This window comes from Elephas maximus, chromosome 3 (genome assembly GCF_024166365.1).
Source record: "Elephas maximus indicus isolate mEleMax1 chromosome 3, mEleMax1 primary haplotype, whole genome shotgun sequence".
NCBI classification, from domain to species: domain Eukaryota; kingdom Metazoa; phylum Chordata; class Mammalia; order Proboscidea; family Elephantidae; genus Elephas; species Elephas maximus.
In genome coordinates, this window is record NC_064821.1 from 84,346,060 (window position 1) to 84,373,071 (window position 27,012).

The 27,012-nt window shown below is 38.1% G+C and overlaps 1 protein-coding gene across 17 annotated transcripts in view; it reads left to right on the forward strand.

Moving 5' to 3' along the window:
* LOC126072973 (phosphopantothenate--cysteine ligase) overlaps positions 1-27,012 on the forward strand; it is a 151,784-nt gene that overhangs the window by 16,413 nt on the left and 108,359 nt on the right. For 11 of the 17 annotated variants that reach the window (XM_049878968.1, XM_049878969.1, XM_049878974.1 and 8 more), the window contains exon 3: positions 8,638-8,831. In XM_049878968.1, the coding sequence (XP_049734925.1) occupies positions 8,638-8,831 (194 nt within the window). Of the gene's footprint in view, positions 1-5; positions 182-2,262; positions 2,383-8,637; positions 8,832-27,012 lie in introns of those variants that run through there. The other 6 variants (XR_007516630.1, XR_007516629.1, XM_049878981.1 and 3 more) reach the window with 5 other exon arrangements.

Below are 27,012 nucleotides of genomic sequence, written 5' to 3' on the forward strand. Positions count from 1 at the left end.
TCTAGGAAAACCTTCAATTAGAAGACATACTTCACCATCTCAAGAAAGAAGCTACTACTTGCTGCTATACAGGAACGGCTCTTTTTATCTGGTGTTTATTCCAGCACAGTAAAGACAGGCTGAGGACTCTCCCAGAATTTTAGAAGCGCTTATAATAAAGCACATGGAAAAAATGAAAGAAGTAAGAGCTAATTACATCAAGTTTTAAAGATACCTATGATTTTGTTCATTGTCCTTCATGAAATAGACACATTAAAAAACAGCATTTGAATATCACTGTGTAGTTTGCAAAACCCTCACATGTGACTGTTTTCATGAAATATTTTAAAGTCTATATTGGTTCCTAATATAATGTGTGTACAGGATGTTACCCAGAGATGATTGGTTGAACACCCAAAAAGGTCTACTTTAGGTGCCTTAATTATCATCCTTTTCTCAGGAACTGACTCTTGTTTTTATAGGCTTAGAAACCTGATGAGTCAGTGTAATGAGAGTGGATCTGCTTCTCAAAGGTGGGCTTGTATTAACTGAGCTCATGGAGATGTTTGTAGAAAAACAATTATCAGCTTATTAATTGATAATAGGAAATATAATTGCCGGAGGAGCCAGATACATGTGTCCTCTGTCTGGTGCATTCTCTCCCTACAGTCACAGTACATGGGAAGCCAAGTTCTAATCAGATGTTTACTTGGTGAACAAATTATTCTAATTTTTTATAGCATTGGCTAAGATAGGCAGATTTCCACTATAGGACTATCTATACCTGCTCTCCATTTTTGGACCTTGTATTCTAGGACTAGGGCATGTAGCACTTGGATGGATGGGTAATATCATTTTTTATTCTGTTATCACTCTTTTTGATGCTTCCAGTACTGATTAACCTACTTTCTGGCATATTCTTTCTTTAAATCAATTAATAAGTTCTCTCAGGTTACGTGGAATCACTCTCCTGTGTTTCCACCTCTCAGCTCAGATAGGTAACTTGCTGATTTTTAAATTTCATGCTTAGAGGACAATCTGATTTCCAGATTCTTAAAGAAGAATGCAGCTCCTCTAGAAACAAAATGCAGTATAACATACTATGACAGGAACATAACATAGAGAGGATGAGCTTCAACATTAAGCAGTTGAGAGTTAAAAACTGCCTTTAGCACTACCTCTGTGAACTCTGGAGAAGTTACTCCAAGTAACTTTGAGCTCCAAGATGTAAGATGTAAGACGGGAATGGTATTAGCATCTTCAGTGCTATTCATGAAGGCTACTACACAAGTTAATGTGTGTAAAGCATTTCATACAAGTATTTGGCACCTAGTGAGTGCTCCATAAATTATAGATATTATTATTAGAAATACGTGGTATTGTTATTGCCATTTTACAGAGGAGGGAACTGAAGCTAAACAGGAAGTGATAAAGTTGGACTGCAACTTTTAGTGTTTGTTTTACTGTACCTTCAGTTTCTTGTACACATTCTGAGGGTCTGTGAAGCACACTTTAGTTGTCCAGTAGGCTTCTAAATGATTCAGCAAATTGCAGTTCAGTTATTTTGATAATCTAACCCCTAACCCATTGCCGTTGAGTCAATTCTGGCTCATAGTGCCTTTATAGGACAAGAGTAGAACTGCCCCATCAGGTTTCCAAGAAGCATCTGTGGATTCAAACTGCCAACTTTTTGGGTAGCACCCATAGCTCTTAACCACTGCACAACCAGGGCTCCATATTGATAGCCTACTTCCAAGTAATTTTTGGCCAAGTACAAGCTCAGTCTCTGGTTTCAGCCCACCTGAGCATGAATTCTCTTTCCTCCTCTTTCTCCTTATGTGACATTAGGCAAGTCTCTCAGCCTCTTTAAGCATGTTCATCTATAAAATGGGAGGATATAGTCCCATAGGGTTGTGGTGAAAATTAAATATTTGATATGTTTTGTATAGTGCCCAGAGATTGCGATTGTTCCAGAAATTTGTGGTTACGTGTCATCATATCTATGGGAAACATAGTGTCTGAAAACAAGACAACTGGAATTAAGGTTAGGGAGAGAGACCAACGCTTGAGGAAAACTCTTCTGTTTATATTTTAGATTATAGACAGTATACCCCTATTGCCGTAGAGTAGATTCCGACTCATAGTGACCACATAGGACAGAGTAGAACTGCCCCATAGGGTTTCTATTGTGATCTCTTAATGGGTCTTTTACCTACTGAATTTTTAATATGCATTAAAATATCCATGGACTGAGAGTAAGAAAATTTATTATTTTCTTTTTAGGTGGAAAATTATGTGAACCATGTCTGTAACTTAACAGAGGAAAGAGAAAAATTTTATCATGGTTATGAAAAGGAAAATGAACAGCTTAGACATGAGTTGAAGTGCTCCAACTCAAACAGGGTAATTTTAACTTTTTGAAAAATGTAAATTTTTATTTTATTCTGAAGTCTAAAAATGAATATGTGACAATTTTAGAAAATTCGAGAAATGTATAAGAGGGAGGGAAACAATTACTATATATCCTCCATGCCAAGAAAAGTACTTCTAATGTTTTAAATGTATTTTCTGCCTATCTTAATATGTATTCTGAAATATTTTGAAATGTATGTGCATGAGAGTGCAGAGTGGTTATTTCTTTCATTGTCTATTATAGCACTTACCACATTGTATTATAATTACCTGTGTCAGTTCTGCTGGGGAAGAAATTATGTCTCAGTTTTAATGGTCTCTTTGACCTTCCCCTGCCCCGCAGCACCTGCCTTGTATAGTATCTAGCATGTTGAGGACTCAGAAAATACATACTAAGTACTACAAAGCTTCAAGAAAAATATATAGATAGGACCTCTTACTGATGAACTCCATGTGCTGTTTAGGAAAATTCCATTTACTATGGTTGTTGTTCATTCCTTTATTCAACAAATATTTACTGTGTACCCACTATGTTAGGCACTGTGGTAGGTACAGGGAATGCAGCAGTGAATGAACAAAAACCATGCTTTCATGAAGCTTATGGGGAGAGGCAGAGAGTAAACAAAAAAATAAACATATGTTTAAGGAAAAGTATTATAAAAAATAATAAAGCAGGAGTAGGGATCAGAGAGTGGTTGGAAGTGCTCGTTTATGTATGGTATCAGGGAAGTCTCTCTGATGAGGTGACAGTTGAGTAGACTTGAGGGAATTGAAGGTGTCAAGCATGTGGAAATGGGAGAGAAGAGCATGCATATCAGAGGAAAACAGCAAATGTAAAGGCCTTGAGTCCGGGTGTGCTTGATGTGTGGAAACACTACAAGGAGGCCAAGAAATGAGGGATAAATGGTGAGAAATGGATCAGATCAGAGAGCTTGTGGGGAGCCTTCTCAGCTATGGTAATCTTGGAATTTTATTCTTAGCAAGATACAAAGTCGTTGGAGGATTTTGAGAAGTGTAGTGACATGATCTGACTTATATTTTAACAAAATCTCTCTGGCCGTTGTGTAAAAAAATAGACTGTAGATGGTCAAGGGCGGAGGTAGGAAGGCCAGTTAGGAGATATTGCAGTAGTCCAGGGAAGAGATGATGATGACTGGACAAGGTGATAATAGTGGAGGTGGTGAGAAGTGGTAAGATTCTCTTCTGCACATTATTTGGTGCCATGTGACCTTTTTTTTTTTTCCTGCTTATGTCTGTTTTCTTTTTCTTTCATTTTTGCCTTCTTTTGATTTTCCTTGGATCCTTTCCTTTCTTTTAGCATTCTTTTGTGTCTATGACCTGTTTTTTTAGTATTTCCATTGCTTTTTCTCCTGTTTTTGCCTCCTTTGGGTTTGAGTAATTTTTGTCATTTCTTTTCTGCCAGTTTGGAAGCTATCCTTTCTGTGTCTATACTTTAATCATTACCTAGATTTTTTGACATGCATATTTATCAAAGCCTGAAGTTAACAGATTTATACTCCTCCTGAACAAGACAGAGATTTTAGGACATTTTAACTCTGATGACCACTCATTCCCAACTTATATGATATTATTGTCCAGTTTAGTTCTATCTTGTTTTAACTCCACAAATTAGATATTATTATTTCATATGGTCACTGACTATATTTACCTACACATTTATTGATTTCTTTGCTTACCATCCTTCCTTGCATCTCAGATAATCTATTTTCCTTTTAGAACTTCCTTTTCTGAAGCTGTGTTGGTGGAAATGTTTTTTCCTTGTTTTGGACCTCAGGTACAGAGAAGGTTGAGTTAATTATAGGACATACTTCATATGTAGTGCATTATCATTTTGTTTTTTCTCCTTTCCCGCTTTCCATTGGATATATTGGGTTTTATTCTGCTGGTTTAAAAGTTATACATTCTATTTTTGGTTCCTATTTATGGTGGTTGCATTATAAAATGGTTTTCTTTCATTTCTTCTAGCATTTTTAGCTATTCTCAGCAGGAGGATTATTCAGGACTCTGGTCTGCCATACTGCAGAAATGATACTGTATATTCTGCTACAACATGTGTTTTTGGAGCATAAATCATCTCATGAGGGATTAGTAAATACAGGGGTAGTGTCATTATGATGTGGAGGCTAATACACAGTTTTTCCAGGGATGTTAATGATTTGTGCTGTCACTAGCCTTGGAGTTTGCTCGTGTTGTCCATTTATCCTACATTTTTACTGGGGCTCAGTTTGGCCATCTATTTTTCCCTGGAAGTGCTTGTTGCACAGATCTCCCCAGTCTTTGTGCATTTTTCCCTTGTTTCCACTACTCTGCAGCCTCAACTCATTCTTTAACCCTCTTCTACATCAAGCCTGGTTTTAAAAAAAGAAATAAAGTCCTGTATTTACTCTAAAGAAAACAAAAACTGTTGCCGTTGAGTTGATTCTGACTCATAGCAACCCTATGGGACAGAGCAGAACTGCCCCATACAGTTTCCAAGGAGCACCTGGTGGATTCAGACTGCAGACCTTTTGGTTAGCAGCCATAGCTCTTAACCGCTACGCCACCGGGATTTCCCATTCATATTTACTATAGTATTCCTTTATTTTTTAGAAATTTTGAAAACAATTTAACATATCTTTTAAAATGCATCTCTATAGTTATTAGGATTATAGTGTTTTTGACAGCAATCTAGTCACAAAATTACGAAGGTTTGAGTGGTCTACCCAGCCTGTTTTTTTTCAATATACCCTATTATTTTTAGTGAGCAATTTTTCAAAACACAAGTTTTTTTTAGGAATGTGTATGTCCATCACAGCAGAAACCCCTATATGCTCAAAGGATGTATTTTGAAGGTGTAGTTAACAAGATTTAATAATGGATTTAGCGTTGGATGGCAGAAATGGAGAGAAGTCACTGATGACCCAGAGCTTTTTGGCCTGAGCAACTGGAGTATTGAAATTGCACTTTGCTCAGATGGAGGAAACTGTGGGAGGTGCAGGTTGGAGAAGACAGTAAAGAGTTTGCTTTTAGGTATGTAAAGTTTGAGGTGTATATTAGAAATACAAGTGGAAATGTCAAGTAGACAGTTATGTATATAAATCTGGAATTTAGAGGAGACTAAAGATACAAATTTGGGAATCATCAGCATAGAGCTGATATTTAAAGCCTTGGAGGACTACACAAGATAACTGGGGAAGTGACCATAGATAGAAAGTGGTCCAGGGCTGGGTTCTGGGGCATTCTAGTGTTTAGAGATTGGAAAGGTAAGAAATCAGCAAAGGAATCTGAAGAGTAAAACATGAGGTTGAGGGAAGGTTGTTTTTTCTTTCTTTCTTTTTAATATGGGAGGTATTATAGCATGTCTCCAGGATGATTATAATGCTTTAGTTGGGAAGAAAGCTTGATGAGGCAGTAGAGAATAGAGTCAGCTACAAGAGTGTTGTCCTTGAGATACAAGGGATGGGATTCAATGCACAAGGGAAGGGATTGACTTTAGGAGCAAGGATAGTTCCTTAATTCTCATAAGAGGGAAGAGTATGCAAGAGTCGGGAGATTTGGTAAGCGTAGCTTATGGAGGTTCTCTTCTGAGTGCTGTTCTTTTTTCAGGGAAATAAACAGGATAATCAGATAAGAGTGAGGATAAGAGAGGAAGTATTGGAGGCTTGAGGAGATAGAAGGAATGAAATAATGATCTAGATCTCTAGAGAATGAGAGAAGAGTGATCAGGGAAATGTAGGTGGATTTCCTCACTTGAAATTAATAGACATGAATTTAAAATGAAACCAGTCAGCATTAATTGTGCATTTTTTTTCCTGCCGTGTTCAGTTTCTTAGAGTGAGATACAGGAGGGATGAGAATTGGATTTAAAAAGATTGAAGTTTTCCCAGCCAAATATAATGGCAAGGGAGTTATGAGTGTATTCCAGGGAGGGATAAGAATAATGGACCATAGAATCTAAGCTGGGTAAGAAGGTAAATGAGAACAGCAAGGGGGGTGAGGGACATTGAAAAATTATTAAGGTCAATGGATTGTAGTTTCCAGTATGAGGGACAAACAATACATAGAAAGTGATGATTGGATGCCTGAAATTGAAACAGGAAGAGGCTACAGTTATTGGTAATGACAAGGTCTGTGGAATTACTATTGAATGGGTAACTGAGATAGGGTAAAGGACTAAACCAAAAAAAAAAAAAAAAAAAAGCCCATTGCCATCGAGTCAAGTCCAGTCGATTCCAAATCATAGTGACCCTGTAGAGGACTAGATCTTTAGAAATTAGCTGGCAAAGGGACTGAGAAGCCCAGGCACTGGAATAATCATCTACTTGAATATTGAAATCATCAAGAATTTTGACGGGATAAATTGAGTGACCTTGGGCAAATTATTTGTTTTCTTGGTACCTCAGTCCTCATCTGTTGCATTAGGGATAGTAATGGTTCCTACCTTATAAGGTTGTTGTAAGGATTAAATGAGATAGTGTATCTCACATGCGTAGCACAATACCTGACGCATAGTGAGTGCTCAGTAAAACAACAAGAAGGCTGTGACTGTACTTAAACTCAAATTTGGGTCCTTAAAATTTTCAAAAAGGATACCCTTACTCATTAAATAGTCTCTATTAAAATTTAAAAGTTAGCCCTGACAGGGAGCACAACAGAGGACCCCTGAGGGAGCAGGAGAGAAGTGGGATGCAGACCCCAAATTCTCACAAAAAGACCGTACTTAATGGTCTGACTGAGACTAGAGGAATCCCGGCGGTCACGGTCCCCAAACCTTCTGTTGGCCCAGGACAGGAACCATTCCCGAAGACAACTCATCAAACATGAAAGGGACTGGACAGTGGGTAGGAGAGAGATGCTGATGAAGAGTGAGCTATTTATATCAGGTGGACACTTGAGACTGTGTTGGCATCTCCTGTCTGGAGGGGGGAATGGGAGGATAGAGAGAATTGGAAGCTGGCAAAATTGTCACGAAAGGAGAGACTGGAAGGGCTGACTCATTAGAGGGAGAGCAAGTGGGAGTACAGAGTAAGGTGTATATAAACTTATATGTGACACTCTGACTTGATTTGTAAACGTTCACTTGAAGCTCAATAAAAGTTACTAAAAAAAAAATTTTTAAGTTATATAGCAAAGAGAATACTTACTGCTTTTGAGGACCTTTTTTCTAGTACTTTCTTTGTTATTGTTTCTGAAAGTTTGATGAGAGGGGGTGATCAGGGAAATGGGGAGAAGAATGGTAGTATAAGTATAGTTTATTTTAATTAATTATTATCTAATTAATAATAATGAAGAAGAATGGGGCATCAGGATTAAAGGAAGACTCATTAATAACCTCTGATATGCAGATGACACAACCTTGCTTGCTGAAAATGAAGAGGACTTGAAGCACTTACTGATGAAGATCAAAGACCACAGCCTTCAGTATGGATTAAAAAAAAAAAAAAACTTTTTTTTTTCTGAATATGATTACCTCAACATAAAGAAAACAAAACCTCACAACTGGACCAATAAGCCACATCATGATAAATGGAGAAAAGATTGAAGTTGTCAAGGATTTCATTTAACTTGGATCCATAATCAACACCCATGGAAGCAGAAGTCAAGAAATCAAAAGACGCATTGCATTGGGCAAATCTGCTGCAAAGCACATCTTTCAGGTGTTGAAAAGCAAAGATGCCACCTTGAAGACTAAGGTGAGCCTGACCCAAGCCATGGTATTTTCAATCACATCATATGCATATGAAAGCTGGACAATGAATAAGGAAGACCGAAGAAGAAGAATTGACACCTTTGAATTGTGGTGTTGGCGAAGAATATTGAATATACCATGGACTGCCAAAAGAACAAACAAATCTGTCTTAGAAGAAGTACAGCCAGAATGCTCCTTAGAAGCAAGGATGCCAAGACTTCATCTTACATACTTTGGACATGTTGTCAGGAGGGATCAGTCTCTGGAGAAGGACGTCATGGTTACTAAAGTACAGGGTCAGTGGAAAAGAAGAAGAGCCTCAATGAGATGGACTGACACAGTGTCTGCAACAATGGGCCCAAGCATAACAATGATTGTGAGCATGAAGCAGGACTAGGCAGTGTTTCGTTCTGTAGTACATGGGGTTGCTGTGAGTCAGAACTGACTCCACGGCACTTAAGAACAACAACAACAATTAATAACTCATTCTGTATCTTATAACAAGTTATTTGCCTTCATTTCTTTGAACAGTTGTTTCTGTTGTTTCTTTCTAACAGAAGCCCAACTAAAGGAGGTTGAAGAAATGTTGCATCAAGAAGGCTTATCTGAAATAACACTGAGCAGCCCCAGTGAACAGATTGCATATTTACTGGTAGAGAGAAGTACAGTCTTGAGGAAACTAGAATTTGTGGACCCCAACCCAGAATCACAAAGATGTATGAGCAGTAAACTACCGAGACAATTTTCACAGGTATCCCAAAATTAACCAGATAATTTCGTAAAAGGAAATTCATTTTAAAAATGCATTCATTCAGTCATTTAATCGTTCATGCATTAAAACATCAGGAAGACGGGTTTAATAGTGCTTAAGAACACAGGGTTTGAAGAAGTAGGACCTCAAGCAAGTTAGTTACCTTTTCTGAGCCTCAGTTTTCTCATCTATAAAATCTGGAACTATTTCAACTATTCCACAAGAAGATGATGAAATTGAAACCATTCAGTGTATATAGTGCTGGAACAGCACTACTTATTAATTAGCTTTTTTTATTGTTGCTACTTATTGCTTTGTGCTAGTAGATACAGAAAGTCAGATTAGACATGATTTGGATTTGCAATGAACTTATATGCTAATGAAGGAAAGAAGCCAGTAATTATACTTCTATGATAAGGGAAGGCTAGGAAAGAGGGCTAAGAAAGCTCAGAAGAGGGGTAAGTCATGCAGGATGGGCAGGGTAATCAGAAAAGGCTTCCAGAAGGAGGTGATGTTGAGTAGTGTTTTGAAAGCTGAATAGGTGTTAGCTAGGGAACAGAATGTATAACACCATGCTGGTTTATGTGTATGAATGCTGGGGAATGTGGCTGGAGATATTTTCAGGAACCATATCATCGTGAGACCCATATGCTGAGTTAAGGATTTTGGAGTCAACGTCTAACTTGATTCTTAGACTATAGTCTTGTTGTTATTGTTATCAGTTACCATTGAGTCAATTCCTACTCATGGCAACCTCATGTGTTACAGAATAGAACTGCCCCATAGTGTTTTCTTGGCTGTAATCTTAATGGAAGCAGATCTCCATGTCTTTTCTTCCACAGTACTGCTGGGTGGTTTTGAATTGCCAACCTTTAACTTAGCAGTCAAGAGCATACCATTTACACTACTTGCATAAAAATATTTTTGAGCTAATGAATAATAGACTTTGTTATAGAAGGTGTTACTTTTGTGTGCTATTAATGATATTGTTCGATAATTTCCACATTTGAAGGATCACTTTTCTTTGGAATAGGCATAAATATGGATCTCTTCCAGTCTGTTGGCCAAGTAGCTGTCTTCCAAATTTCTTGGCATAGACAAGTGAGCACTTCCAGCACTGCATCTGTTTGTTGAAATATCTCAATTGGTATTCCATCAATTCCTAGATCCTGTTTTTCACTAATGCCTTCAGTGCAGCTTGGACCTCTTCCTTCAGTACCATCAGTTCCTGACTGTGTGCTACCTCCTGAAATGGTTAAACATAGACCAATTCTTTTTGGTATAGTGACTCTGTGTATTCCTTCTGTCTTTTTTTTTTGATGCTCCCTGTGTCATTTAATATTTTCCCTGTAGAATCCTTCAGTATTGCAACTCAAAACTTGAATTTTTTATTCAGTTCATTCAGCTTGAGAAATGCCGAGTGTCTTCTTCCCTTTTGGTTTTCTAACTCGAAGTCTTTACACATGTCATTTTAATACTTTGTCTTCCCTAGCCACCCTTTGTAATCTTCTGGTGCAGCTCTTTTACTTCATCATTTCTTCTGTTTGCTTTAGCTACTCGACATTCAAGAGCAAGTTTTAGAGTCTCTTCTGACATTCATTTTGGTCTTTTCTTTCTTTCTTGTCTTTTTAATGGCCTCTTGTTTTCTTCATGTATGATGTCCTTGATGTCATTCCACAACTTGTCTGATCTTCAGTCATTAGTGTTCAGTGTGTCAAATCTGTTCTTGAGATGGTCTCTAAATTCAGGTGGGATATAGTCAAAGTCATACTTTGGCTCTCGTGGACTTGCTCTAATTTTCTTCAGTTTCAACTTGAACTTACAAAGTAGCAATTGATGGTCTTTTCCACAGTCTGCCCCTGGCCTTGTTCTGACAGATGATATTGAGCTTCTCCATTGACTCTTTCCACAGATGTAGTTGATCTGATTCCTGTGTATCCCATCTGGTAGGGTCCATGTGTATAGTGGCCATTTATGTTGGTGAAAAAAGGTATTTGCAATGAAGAAGTCATTGGTCTTGCAAAATTCAATCATGTGATCTCCAGCATTGTTTTTATCACCAAGGCCATATTTTCCAACTACCAATCCTTCTTTTTTTCCAACTTTTGCATTCCAATCAAGTAATTATCAATGCATCTTGATTGCATGTTTGATCAATTTCAAACTGCATGAGTTGGTAAAAATCTTCAATTTTTTCATCTTTGGCCTTAGTGGTTGGTGTGTAAATTTGAATATTAGTCATATTAACTGGTCTTCCTTGTAGGCGTATGGATATTGTCCCATCACTGACAGCGTTGTACTTCAGGATATATTTTGAAATGTTCTTTTTGATGATGAATGTAATGCCATTCCTCTTCAAGTTGTCATTCCTGTTATAGTAGACCATATGATTGCCTGATTCAAAGTGGCTAATACCAGTCCATTTCAGCTCACTAATGCCTAGGATATTGATGTTTATGTGTTCCACTTCATTTTTGACGATTTCCAGTTTTCCTAGATTCATACTTCCTACACTTTACATTTCGATTATTAATGGATGTTTGCAGCTATTTGTTCTCATTTTGAGCTGTGCATTAACGGGGAACTGCCAGAAATTTAAGCCGGATTCAGAAGAGGATGTGGAACCAGGGCTACCATTGCTGATGTCAGATGGATCCTGGCTGAAAGCAGAGAATACCAGAAAGATGTTTACCTGTGTTTTATGACTCTGCAAAGGCATTCAACTGTGTGCATCATAACAAATTATGGATAACATTGTGAAGAATGGGAATTCCCAGAACATTCAGTTGTGTTCATGAGGAACCTGAACATAGATCAAGACACAGTTGTTCAAACAGAATAAGGAACAAGGGAACCACACAGTTTTCCCGTATGCTGAACAAATAATTCGAGAAGCTGGACTATATGAAGAACAACAGGGCATTGGATTGGAGGAAGACTTACTAACAACCTGCGATATGCAGATGTCACAATCTTGCCTACTGAAAGTGAAGAGGACTTGAAACACTTACTGATGAAGATCAAAGACCACAGCCTTCAGTATGGATTACACCTCAACATGAAGAAAAAAAAATCCTCATAACTGGACCAATAAGCAACATCATGATAAACGAAGACAAGATTGAGTTGTCAAAGATTTCATTTTACTTGGGTCCACAATCAACACCCATGGAAGCAGCAGTCAAGAAATCAAATGATGTACTGCATTGGGCAAATCTGCTGCCAGAGACCTCTTGGGAGTGTTAAAAAGCAAAGATGTCACCTTAAAGACTAAGGTGCTCCTGACCCAAGCTGTGGTGTTTTCATTTGCGTCATATGAGTACGAAAGCTGAATGATGAGTAAGGAAGACTGAAGAAGAATTGACACGTTTGAATTATGGTGTTGGCGGAGAATATTGATTATACCATGGACTGCCAAAGAAGTCTGGAAGAAGTACAATCAGAATGCTCCTTAGAAGCAAGGATGGTGAGACTGAGTCTTATATACTTTGGACATGTTGTCAGGAGAGATCAATCCGTGGAGAAAGACATCATGCTTGGCCAAGTACAGGGTCAGCTGAAAAGAGGAAGACCCTCAACAAGGTGGATTGACACAGTGGCTGCAACAATGAGCTCAGGCATAACAAAGATTGTGAGGATGGCACAGGACCAGGCAGTATTTTATTCTGTTATGCATAGGGTTGCTATGAGTCAGAACCAACTTTATGGCACCTAACAACAACATAACATAGAAGGTTTGGCAAGTCCTAAATAAATTTAAGAAGAGAGTAACATGATCTGCAGACTTACTAGACCAGTAGGGACTAGATGAACCCTCAAGACTATCGCCCTTAGCTCCTCTTTAAATTTGGAACTCAACTCCCTGAGGTCACCTTTCAGCCAAATGACAGATTGGCCCATAAAATAAATAATATTACCCATGAGTACTGTGCTTCTCAAAATAATCATCCAGATGAAACCAAACGGCTAACATTTACCCTAGACCAAAGATGATAAAGCAGGGGAGGACAGGAAAGCTAGATTAATGGGAACAGAACAATCAAAATGGGAGTAATGAGACTGCTGATATATTGTGAAGAATGTAACAAATGTCAGTTAACAATATGTATAGAGATTGTTAAATAAGGACATAATTTCTTGTGTAAACTCTCACCAAAAACACAATAAAATATTAAAAAAAAAAAAAAAAAAGAAGAGATAACGTGATCTGATTTGCGTTTTAGAAAAATGATTCTGGCAGCAGTGGAGGGACCGATTGGATAAGGAGCCAGTTGAAAGCAGGGAGCTTGGGGGAAAGTTTTGTAATAATAGATCAAAGAATAAGAACCAAAACTAAGGCTCAGAGTATAAGTGGAGAAGGAAAGATGAGCTAAGGAGATGCAATCTGTAAAACAAACTGGATATGGTGGAGATGAAGTCTTGGAAGGCGATCTACCCTGTCACTGCTACGTAATGGTTTTCCCACTAACAGACCCAAAGTATTAAAACAGATACTCCAGAAGTACTTTTATTATTATAAAATGTAACCCATGAAATTTGTGTTGCCTCCCCAGTTATATTTTTCTTAATCTTAGGTTATAATTAGCCTAAGCATAAAGTTATCAAGAGAGTTGCTTTTTTTTTTTTTTGTAGAAACTGTCAAGCTGATTATAAAATCAATATGGAAATGTCAAGGACCTAGAATAGCCAAAACAGCTTTGAAAAAGAACAAAGGTGAAAGACTCACATTTTCTGATTTCAAGACTTACCATAATGCTACAGTAATCAAGAAAGTGTACTATTGGCGTAAGAAAGATATAAGATCAATGGGACAGAGTAAAGAGTCTAGAAATAGGCCCACACATATATGATCAACTGAATTTTTAAAAATATTTTATTGTGTTTTATTTGAAAGTTTACATAGCAAATCAGGTTCCCATTTAACAATTTTTATGCAGATTGCCCCATGACATTGGTTGTAATTTTCATAATGTGTCAGCATTCCTATTATTTTCATTCTGTTTGTTCTGTTTCCATTGATTATGGTCAGTCGATTTTTGACAAAGGTGCCAAGATAATTCAATGGGCAAATCATCATCTTTTCAGCAAACTATACCGGAACAATTAGATATTAGATAGACATATACAGAAAGAAAGAAAGAGAGAGAGAGAATATCAGCCTTTATCTCACACCGTATACAAAAATTAATTCAAAATGCATCATAGACCTAATATAAGAAGATGAAACTTGTAGAATAAAGCATAAGAGAAAATCCTAGTGACCTTGAGTTTGGCCAAGATTTTTATGAGACATAAAAACAGGAAGTATAAAAGAAAAAAATAAATTGAACTACATACAAACTTAAAACTTTTGCTCTTCAAAAGACAGTGTTACAGAAATGAAAAAACAAGCCACACACTTGGAGACTATATTATCAAAATATATACCCAATAAAATCTTTGTGTTTAAAATATACAAATAACTCTTACAACTCAATAAGACAAACAACCCAATTAAAAAATGGGCAAAAGATTTAAACAATTCACCAAAGAAGATACATGGATGGCAAATAAACACCTGAAAAGATACTCAGCGTCATGCGTCATTAGGGAAATGCAAATTAAAAACTGCAATCAGATATCACTATACGAGCACTAAAAAAAAAAAACAACAAAACCAAACCTGTTAAGTCAATTCTGACTTGTAGCGATCCTATAGGACAGAATAGGACTGCCCCGTAGGGTTTCCAAAGAGTGACTAGGGATTCGAACTGCCAACCTTTTGGTTAGTTGCCATAGCTCTTAACCACTGCACTACCAGGCAAGGATATTAGCATGTAGTAAAATCTCCACTTTCACTGCCAACTTTTTGCTTACCAGCTGTAGCTCTTAACCACCGTGCCACCAGGGCTCCATACATGCACTAGAATGGCTAAAATTAAAAAGGCTGACTATACCAAGTGTTGGTGAGGATGTATAGCAACTGTAATTCTCATATGTTACTGGTGATAATATAAAATTCTACAACCATTTTGGAAAAAAGTTTGAAATTTTCTTAAAAAGCTGAAAATACACCTGTCATACAACCCAGCCATTCCACTCCTAGATATATACCCAAGGGAAATGAAAGCATGTGCCTACATAAAGACTTGTACATGTCATTTAAAAAAAAAAAAAAATGTTGCTGTTGAGTCAATTCCAACTCATAGTGACTCTGTAGGACAGAGTAGAACCGCCCCCTGAGGTTTCCAAGGAGCACCTGGTGGTTTTAAACCGCCAGCCTTTTGGTTAGCAGCAGTAGCTCTTAACCACTGCACCACCAGCGTTTCCTTTGTACACGTACACAATATGTACATGTGATAGTAGCTTTAATCTAATAGCCATAAAACTGGAAACAACTCAACTGTTCATCAACAGGTGAACAAATTGTGATAGATCAATACAGTAGGATACTACTTAGCAGTGAAAAAGGATGAATGGACAACAAATTGATAAATCTCTAAATAATTATGTTAAGTGAAAGAAGCCAGATCAAAAGCTTATGATTCCTTTTATATGAGGTAGTAAAAAATGCAAACTAATATATAATGATAGAAAGCAGATCAATGGTTGCCTGGGGACAATGGCAGGAGGAGGAATGGATTACAAAGGGGCACAAGAAAATTTGGGGGGATGTTAGATATGTTCATTATCTTGATCGTGGCATTGGTTTCAGGAGTATATACATGTGACAAAAATATCAGATACTTTGAATATTTGCAGTTTATTCTGTGTCAATTATTCCTTTAAAAAAAACTTTTAAAAATATTCTCCTACATCAGCCTGAGACTAGAAGAACTACATGGTGCCCGGCTACAACTGATGACTGCCCTGACAGGGAACACAACAGAGAATCCCTGAGGGAGCAGGAAAGCAGTGGGATGCAGACCCCAAATTCTCATAAAAAGACCAGGCTTAATGGTCTGACTGAGACTAGAAGGACCCGGAGGTCATGGTCCCCAGACCTTCTGTTAGCCCAAGACAGGAGCCATTCCCAAAGCCAGCTCTTTAGACGGATTGGACTGGACTGTGGGATAGAAAATGATAATGGTGAGGAGTGAGCTTCTTGCATTAAGTAGATACATGAGACTACATGGGCAGCTCCTGTCTGGAGGGGAGATGAGAGGGCAGAGGGGATCAGAAGCTGGCCAAAAGGACACAAAAATAGAGGATGGAGAGAAAGAGTGTGCTGTCTCATTAGGGGGAGAGTATATAAATTTTTGTATGAGAGACTGACTTGATTTGTAAACTTTCACTTAAAGCACAATTAAAAAAAAAAAAAAGATTCTCCAAAGTTATCGTTTTTATTATGAAAGGAACCTATACAATTTTTGTTGCCTCCCTAGCCAACATTTGCATAGGCAAATGTTCAATTAGCCCATTCTTAAAGTAGATGGGAGAGTTACTCCAGCCAGTCCAGAGCCACGTATGATGATTTAGACGTTAAAGGAATTTTGCAAGGCCTAAACTGTATACTAAGTATTATTTCAATAATGCTTCTTTTTATGTTGTTGGAGTTTTTTTTTTTTTTTTGACTTAATATAAGCATGTGGTAAAAAAAAAAAAATTCAAACAATAAAATGGAATGAAAATTGAGTCATCTTCCCACCCTAAATTGTCATTTCCACATCCCTAAGCTACTACTGCCAACAATTTTTTGTTTGTCACTCCAGAAAATTTCTGCCCATTTAAATTATGGATTATGTTCCATTATGTATATTGTTTCACTTTCCAAATTAGTACATATAGGTTTGCCTTAGTCTTCTTGAAAACTCTATATATTCTTTTATATACGTGTACCAAAATTTATTGAACCAGTTTTTTCTTGGATGACAAAGAACAAAGGAAAGAAATTTAATGACAGTAATAATCAAAGTTTAAAACAAAAACATTTCTTATTGTGGAATATAACATATTTGCAAAAAAGTGATAAAACATAAAAGAATAGTTTAGCAAATAGTTATAGAGCAAACACCTGTGTAACCACCAGCCTTATCAAGGATAGGACCTCACCAACATCCTAGATGCCTCCTTTGTGTCCCTGTCGGATCACTCCTCCCTTTTCCTCCACAAAGGTATGCATCCCTAAGCAATATACAGTAGTTTCATTTTGCCTTTTTTTGAACATTATATAAAAGATATCAACAGTGGGAATTGCTTTTTTTAAAAAACATTGTAAAATTTACTTTTTTAATCAGTTTATCTTTGCTGTGTATTATTCCATTGTGTGGAAGATACACTTTATCCATTCTGTGTTGATTTGGACTGAAATACATCTATTATACTACTGTAAATATTTTCATATACGTACTGTGAAAACGGCACGAGGCCAAAGTCTGACCTCCTCTAATTTCACAAGGGGGAAGGGGAATCAAGATCAACAGCTCAAAGCTGATTCTTCTGAGGAGGAAGTCAGACATGCCTCCTCTCTCCGCCATCTTTACCAATTCTTATACCAACCATCCCTTCCACGGCACTCTGTACTTCTCTGCTGGGTTCAGTAATTCATTGCAATGGCCACGTAGAACTTACAGACAATACTCATCATTGTAGGGCTTATTAGGGAAGTAATATGTTACAATTCAGGCTCAGGAATGCTCAGAATACAGTACTTCCATCAGTACAGCCTCTTCAGCTGCGCTCGCAAGCACACCTCTCTCTGGCCCTAGGCCTCTGCCCTGCTCAGCCAAGTGTTACAAAGCTCTTCTAGCCCCTGCCAGTAAGTCCCCAGAGGCACCAGACACTCAGCTTTCTCGCTCTGTGGGCCCGGAAGCCCACCAGGCCATCTCCTGATCTCCTGTCTGTCTCCCCTGCCACCACTTCTCGCCATCTTCAGGGCCAAAGCTCACTCTCTCAGTCTCCTGGCTCCAGGAGCCTCCCAGCTCAGGGATCCCGGATCCAAAATATGTACTCTCTGCTCCTGGCTGTTCTTGATGGTGGTGGGATCCTCTCTTTCCTGCCTCTGGGGTGGCTCATTTCAAGTCCAGAGGGGTGGCAAAACTGACCAATCTCTTTGGTGGGCCACAATTACCCTATGACAGAGTACTGCCTAATCACTTGGATGGAAGTTACAGGACCGTGGTGAGAAAGGCCACACAAAAGCTATCCATTGCACCTCTTGTATCCTGGTACATGCATTTGTATAAGAGTAGATTTAGGGATTGAATTGTGTCCTCCGCCAAATATTTGTTGAAAATCCTAATCTCTATGCCTACAGTTATAATCCCATTTGGGAATGGGTTGTCTTTGTTATGTTAATGAAGCAGGATTAGTGTAGAATGTGTCTGGAGTCAATCTTTTTTGAGATATAAAAGAAATTAAACAAGCAAGTGAAGAAGCCGAGATGGTGGAAAGAGAGATGCCAAGCCACATGAAGACTGCCCAGGAGCAGAAGCTCAGAAGAGAAAAGGACGTTCCTCTAGAGCCAACAGAGAGAGAAAGCCTTCCCCTAGAGCAGGCACCCTGAATTCAGACTTCTACCATCCCAAACTATGAGGAAATAAATTTCTGAAGCCATCCACTTGTGGTATTTCTGTTATAGCAGCGCTAGATAGCTAAGGCAGGGGTCATAGGGTATAGCCTTACCACATAATGTTAAACTGTTTTCTTAAGTAGTTGTACCCATTTATACTTGAACTAAGAGTCCCTGTCACTCTTCATCAGCACTTGATTTTTCAAACTTTTAAATTTTTGCTGCACCAATGAGTACATAATGATATGTCAACATTTTCCTGATTGTAGTTATTGGTAATTTTGATTTCCTCTTTTGTTAGTGCCTGTTGAAGACTTTTAAAATTGACTTGTCTGTCATTTTCTTATTGGTTTATAGGAATTCTCTATATGTTCTGATTTCAAATCCTTCGTGGTTATGTGCATTGAAAATATACCTTTTTTTCCCCCCACTGTGTGGCTTGCCTTTTAAACATTCTTAATGTTGATTTTTTACTGAATGGAAATTTCTAAATTTAATGTACCCCAATTTACCAATTGTTTGTTTTTGGTTAGTATTGTTTTGTTCTGTTTAAGAAATCTTTTTTTTCCAGAATTTGGTTTTTTATTACATTTAGGAAGAATTGACATCTTAAAATATAGAGTGTTCCAATCTATGATCATTGGGTTAAGAAAGTTCTCTTTTATTCCTAGCTTGCTAACAGTTTTCATTAGGGATCAATGTTGAATTTTATAAAATGCTTTTTCTGTAGTCATTGAGAAGATGAAATAACTTTTCTCCTTCAATCTGTTAATGTCAGATTGACAGACTGATCAACTCTTCTAATGTTAAATCTACCTTGCGTTCCTGGGTTAAATCCGATTGTTTATATATTATCCTTTCTAAGTATTACTAGGTTAGGCTTGATAAAATTTCGTTTAGGATTTTTGCATTTATATTTGACTGAGATTGCCCTGTGACTTTTCTTTCTTATATTACCTGTCAGATTTGTAGTATCAAAGTTAATCTAGCATAGTGTTACTCAATGTCTTTTTTTTTTCATTATTGCCTTCCTATGGAGATTGTTAGGTGCTTTTTCCTAATATCACCGCAATGAAGTTTTAATACCACAGGTATATTTTATATTTATTTATGCACTGTATGCATATCCGTGTTTTGTATATAAAAAGAATAAGACCTTTTTTGCACCCAGAGAACCAATTTTCGTCCTCTTGGGAGGCGATATTGCCCCATTGAGAGTTCAGGACTAGCCTCATAAAATGGATTGGGCTGTGCCCCTTATTCTAGAATAAACTGTTTATTTTAAGCAACTTTTTTATTCATGAAGGCTGATGGAAATTTCATCTCTCTCGTGATTTTGCTAAGGAGAAATTTAAACAAATCCGCCAGTCTTTGCAAAGCTGTTTTTGTTGTTAGGTGCTGTCAAGTTGATTCCGACCCTAAATACAACGGAACAAAACACTACCGGGTCCTGCCCAGTCCTCACAATCGTTGTTATGTTTGAGCCCACTGTTGCAGCCACTGTGCCAATCTACCACATTGAGGGTCTTCCTCTTTCACTGACCCTCTACCTTCCCAAGTATGATGTCCTTCTCCAGTCAGTGTTCCCTCCTAATAACGTGTCCAAACTGCCAGAGATGAAGTCTCAACATCCTCACTTTCAAAGGTCACTCTGGCTGTACCTCTTCTCGAACAGGCTTGTTCGTTCTTCTGGCAGTCCATGGTTTATTCAATATTCTTGTCAATACCATAATTCAAAGGCATCAATTCTTCTGTCTTCCTTATTCATTATCCAGCTTTCACACAGGAGATGATTAAAAATATGGCTTGGATCAGGCACACCTTAGTCCTCAAAGTGACATCTTTGCTTTTCAACTTTAAAAGAGCTCTTTTGCAGCAGATTTGCCCAATGCAATGCATCTTTTGATTTCTTGACTGCTGCTTCCATGGGTGTTGATTGTGGATCCAAGTAAAATGAAATCCTTGACAACTTCAGTCTTTTCTCCATTTATCATGATGTTGCTCATTGGTCCACTTGTGAGGATTTTTGTTTTCTTTATGTTGAGATACAATCCGTACTGAAGTCTGTAGTCTTTGATCTTCATTAGTAAGTGCTTTTTTTTTTAAGTCCTCTTTCACTTTCAGCAAGCAAGGTTGTGTCATGTGCATAAGACAGGTTGTTAATGAGTCTTCCTCCAATCCTAATGCCCCATAGTCAAGCTTCTCGGATTATTTGGTCAGCATACAGATTGAATAAGTATGGTGAAAGAACACAACCCTGACACACACCTTTCCTGATTTTGAACCACGCAGAATCCCCTTGTTCTGTTTGAATGACTGCCTCTTCACAAGCACAATTTTAAGTGTTCTGGAATTCCCATTCTTTGTAATGTTTTCCATAATTTGTCATGATCCACCCAATAAAATGCTGTTGCATAGTCAATGAAACACAGGTAAACAACTTTCTGGTATTCTCTGCATTCATCCAAGATCCATCTGACATCAGCAACTATATCCCTCGTTATATATCCTTTTCTGAACCCAACTTCAATTTCTGGCAGTTCCCTAACAATGTTTTGCTGCAACAGTTTTTTAATTATCTTCAGCAAAATTTTATGTGTGTGATATTAATGGAAACACTGGTGGCGTAGTGGTTAAGTGCTACGGCTGCTGACCAAAGGGTGGGCAGTTCAAATCCGCCAGCTGCTCTTTGGAAGCTCTATGGGGCAGTTCTACTCTGACGTATAGGGTCGCTATGAGTTGGAATCGACTCGATGGCACTGGGTTTGGTTTTGGTTTTGGTGATATTAATGATATTGTTAGATAATTTCCACATTCTGTTGGATCACCTTTCTCTGGGATGGCCACAAATATGGATCTCTTCCAGTCGTTTGGCCAGGTGGCTGTTTTCCAAATTTCTTGGCATAAACAAGTAAGCACCTCCAGCCTTGCATCTGTTTGTTGAAACATGTCAGTTGGTATACTGTCAGTTCCTGGAGCCTTGTTTTAATTCCTGGAGGCTTGTGTTTTACCAATGCCTTCAGTACAGCTTGGACTTCTTCCTTTAAAACTATCAGTTCTTGATCATATGCTGCCTCCTGAAATGGTTGAACATCAACCAATTCTTTTTGGTATAGTGACTCTGTGAATTCCTTCCATCTTCCTTTGATGCTCCCCAAATCATTCAATATTTTGCCCATAGAATCCTTCAGAATTACAACTCAAAGCTTGGATTTTTTCTTCAGTTCTTTCAACATGAGAAATGCTGATGGTGTTCTTCCCTTTTGATTTTCTAATCCGGGATCTTCGCACATTTCGTTATAGTACTTTATCTTCTTGAGGTGCCCATTGAAATCTGCTGTTCAGCTCTTTTACTTCATCATTTCTTCCATTTGCTTTAGCTACTCAGCATTCAATAGCAAGTTTCAGAGACTCTTCTGACATCCATTTTAGTCTTTTCTTTCTTGTCTTTTTAACAACATTTTGCTTTCTTCATGTACGGTGTCCTTTATGTCATCTCACAACTTGTCTAATCTTCAGTCATTAGTGTTCAATGCATCAAACGAGATGGTCTCCAAATTCAGATGGGATATACTCAAGATCATAATCTGGCTCTCGTGGACTTATTTTAGTTTTCTTCAACTCAACTTGAACTTGCGCATGAGCGGTTGATGGTCTGTTCCACAGTTGGCTCCTGGTCTTGTTCTGACTGATACCATCAAGCTTTTCCATCGTCTCTTTCCACAGATGCAGTCGATTTGATTTCTGTGTTTTCCATCTAGTGAGGTCCGTGTGTATAATCAACTGTTTATATTGTTGAAAAAAAGTATTTGCAATGATTAAGTCACTAGTCTTGCAAAAATTCTATCACCCGATCTCCGGTATCATTTCTGTCACTAAGGCCATATTTTCCAACTACCAATCCTTCTTCTTTGTTTCCAATTTTTGCATTCTAATCACCAGTAAATTATCAATGCATCTTTATTGCATGTTTGATCAATTTTGGACGGCAGAATTTGGTGAAAATCTTCAGTTTTCCCATCTTTGGCATTACTGATTAGTGTGTAAATTTGAATAATAGTCATATTAACTGGTGTTCCTTCTATGCACATGGATACACTATCCTATCACTGACAGCGTTGTATCTCAGGATAGATCTTGAAATGTTCTTTTTGATGATGAATGCAATGCCATTCCTCTGCAACTTGTCATTCTCGGCATAGTAGACTATATGATTGTCCAACTTAAAATGACCAATATCAGTCCATTTCAGCTCACTAATGCCTAGGATATCAATACTTATGTGGTCCATTTCATTTCTGATGACTTTCAATTTTCCTAGATTCGTACTTCATACATTCTATGTTCCGATTATTAATGGGTGTTTACAGCTGTTTCTTTTCATTTTGAGTCATTTCACTTCAGCAAATGAAGGCCCTGAAAGCTTGGCTCCATCTACATCATTAAGGTCGACTCTCCTTTGAGGAGACAGCTCTTCCCTAGTTGTATTTTGAATGCCTTCCAAATTGAGGGCCTCGTCTTCCAGTACTATATCAGACAATGTTCTGCTGCTGTCTATAAGATTTTCACTGGCTGATTTTTTCAGATGTAGGTTACCAGGTCCTTCTTCCTAGTCTGTCTTAGTCTGGAAGCTCTGCTGGAACTGTCCACCATGGGTGACCTTGCTAATATTTGAAATACTGGCGGCATAACTTCCAGTATCACAGCAACATGCAAGCAACCACAGTACAACAGACTGACAGACTTGCTTGTCAGTTGCAGAGAGAACATCAAAAACATCAAGAACCTGTACAATGCTCTAAAAAATCTCTGAGTGAAGTAAAATTATATTGCAATACTTTATTTAATAATAGCTAATTGCAAATCAGCATTTACTTTTAAAGTATTTTGTTTGGATATATTAAAATGCATAGATTCACGCTGTAAAATTATCAAAATACACAAGTATTATAAACACATCACAAAAACTTGACAAAAAAATTATTCATTTAACATAATAGCTTTTTTTCATTAAATTTATATCAAAAGTTAAGCAATCAAATATGTGTTACATCCTTTGAAAAATTACCATGGGACCATGCATACTTCTTCCTAAACATGTTTCGAGCTTCTCTTTTGGAGAGTCTGTTAAAACCTATAGCACATTATTTTAAATATCATCAGTTTTTTTTACAGAATTAAACTTTTTGATCTGCGGAATGTTAGTAATAGCAAATCTTGGGAATAAAGTGAATACTCATTTTGAGTAGCAAAATTTGTGTACTTGGAACTTAAGTACGGAAAAAAATGTATACAGATAATACTGTATGTTGTTCTTGTTGTTAGATGCCGTCGAGTCGGTTCCGACTCATAGCAACCCTATGCACAACAGAACGAAACACTGCTGGTCTTGAGCCATCGTTACAATTGTTGTTATGCTTGAGCTCATTTCTGCAGCCACTGTGTCAGTCCACCTCGTTGAGGGTCTTCCTCTTTTCCACTGTACTCTGCCAAACATGATGTCCTTCTCCAGGGACTTATCCCTCCTGGCAACATGTCCAAAGTATGTAAGATGCAGTCTCGCCATCCTTGCTTCTAAGGAGCATTCTGGTTGTACTTCTTCTAAGACAGATTTGTTCGTTTTTTGGCAGTCCATGGTATATTCCATATTCTTCGCCAACACCACAATTCAAAGGTGTCAGTTCTTCTTCGGTCTTCCTTATTCATTGTCCAGCTTTCACATGCATGTGATCCGATTGAAAATATCATGGCTTGGGTCAGGCACACCTTAGTCTTCAGGGTGACATCTTTGCTCTTCAACACTTTAAAGATGTCCTTTGCAGCAGATTTACCCAATTCAATGTGTCTTTTGATTTCGTGACTGCTGCTTCCAAGGCTGTTGATTGTGGATCCAAGTAAAATGAAATCCTTGACAACTTCAATCTTTTCTCTGTTTATCATGATGTTGCTCATTGGTCCAGTTGTGAAGATTTTTGTGTTCTTTATGTTGAGGTGCAATCCATACTGAAGGCTGTGGTCTTTGATCATCATTAGTAAATGCCTCAAGTCTTCTTCACTTTCAGCAAGCAAGGCTGTGTCATGTGCATAAGGCAGGTTGTTAATGAGTCTTCCTCCAATCCTGATGCCCCATTCTTCTTCATATAGTCCAGCTTCTCGGATTATTTGCTGAGCATACAGATTGAATAGGTATGGTGAAAGATTACAACCCTGACACACACCTTTCCTGACTTTAAACCAATCAGTATCCCCTTGTTCTGTCCAAACAACTGCCTCTTGATCTATATAAAGGTTCCTCATGAGCACAATTAAGTATTCTGGAATTCCCATTCTTCGCACTGTTACCCATAATTTGTTATGATCCACACAGTCGAATGCCTTTGCATAGTCAATAAAACACAATAAACATCCTTCTGTTATTCTCTGCTTTTAGCCAGGATCCACCTGACATCAGCAATGATATCCCTGGTTCCGCGTGCTCTTCTGAAACCAGCGTCAATTTCTGGCAGTTCCCTGTCGATATACTGCAGCAGCCATTTTTGAATGATATTCAGCAAAATTTTGCTTGCGTGTGATATTAATGATATTATTCTATAATTTCCACATTCAGTTGGATCACCTTTCTTGGGAATAGGCATAAATATGGATCTTTTCCAGTCAGTTGGCCAGGAAGCTGTCTTCCATATTTCTTGGCATAGACAAGTGAGCACCTCCAGTGCTGCATTTGTTTGTTGAAACATATCAATTGATATTCCATCAGTTCCTGGAGCCTTGTTTTTCACCAGTGCCTTCAGAGCAGCTTGGACTTCTTCCTTCAGTACCATCAGTTCTTGATCATATGCCACCTCTTGAAATGATTGCACATCGACTAATTCTTTTTGGTATAATGACTCTGTGTATTCCTTCCATCTTTTTTTGATGCTTCCTGCGTCATTTAATATTTTCCCCATAGAATCCTTCACTGTTGCAACTCGAGGCTTGAATTTTTTCGTCAGTTCTTTCAGCTTGAGAAACGCCGAGCGTGTTCTTCCCTTTTGGTGTTCCATCTCCAGCTCTTTGCACATGTCGTTATAATACTTTATCTTCTCGAGATGCCCTTTGAAATCTTCAGTTCTTTTACTTCATCAATTCTTCCTTTTGCTTTAGCTGCTCAACGTTTGAGAGCAAGTTTCAGAGTCTCCTGTGACATCCATCTCCGTCTTTTCTTTCCTTCCTGTCTTTCAATGACCTCTTTCTTTCTTCATGTATGATGTTCTTGATGTCATTCCATAACTTGTCTGGTCTTCGGTCACTAGTTTTCAGTGCATCAAATCTATTCTTGAGATGGTCTCTAAATTCAGGTGGAATATACTCAAGGTCATATTTTGGCTCTCATGGACTTGCTCTGATTTTCTTCAGTTTCAGCTTGAACTTGCATATGAGCAATTGATGGTCTGTTCCACAGTTGGCCCCTGGCTTTATTCTGACTGATGATATTGAGCTTTTCCATCGTCTCTTTGCACAGACGTATTCAATTTGATTTCTGTGTGTTCCATTTGGCGAGGTCCTTGTGTATAGTCGCCATTTATGTTGGTGAAACAAGATTTTTGCAATGAAGAAGTCGTTGGTCTTACAAAATTCTATCATTCGATCTCCGGCATTGTTTCTGTCACCAAGCCTATGTTTTCCAACTACTGATCCTTCTTCTTTGTTTCCAACTTTCACATTCCAATCACCAGTAATTATCAGTGCATCTTGTTTGTGTGTTCGATCAATTTCAGACTGCAACAGCTGATAAAAATCTTCTGTTTCTTCATCTTTGTCCCTAGTGGTTGGTGCATAAAATTTGAATAATAATTGTATTAGCTGGTCTTCCTTGTAGGTGTATGGATATTATCCTTTCACTGACAGCGTTGTACTTCAGGGTAAATCTTGAAACGTTCTTTTTGACGTTGAATTCAACAGCACTTCTCTTCAAGTTGTCATTCCCAGCACAGTAGACTACATGATTGTACGACTCAAAATGGCTAGTGCTAGTGCATTTCAGCTCACTAATGCCTAGGATATCGATACCCCCATGTCTCTGTCAGTTTGTCATACTGTGGGGGCTTGCGTGTTGCTGTGATGCTGGAAGCTATGCCACTGGTATTCAGATACCAGTGGGGTCACACACGGAGGACAGGTTTCAGCTGAGCTTCTAGACTAAGACAGACTAGGAAGAAAGACCTGGCAGTCTACTTCTGAAAAGCATGAGCCAGTGAAAACCTTATAAATAGCAGCGGAACATTGTCTGATATAGTGCTGGAAGATGAGCCCCCCAGGCTGGAAGGCACTCAAAAGATGACTGGGGAAGAGCTGCATCCTCAAAGTAGAGTTGACCTTAATGACGTGGTTGGAATAAAGCCTTCGGGGCCTTCATTTGCTGATGTGGCACGACTCTAAATGAGAAGAAACAGCTGCAAACATCCATTAATAACCGGAACCTGGAATGTACAAAGTATGAATCTAGGAAAATTGGAAATCGTAAAAAATGAAATGGAACGCATAAACATCGATATCCAAGGCATTAGACTGGTATTGGCCATTTTGAATGGGAGAATCATGTAGTCTACTATGCTGAGAATGACAGCTTGAAGAGGAATGGTGTTGCATTCATCATCAAAAAGAACATTTCAAGATCTACCCTGAAGTACAACACTGTCAGTGATAGGATAA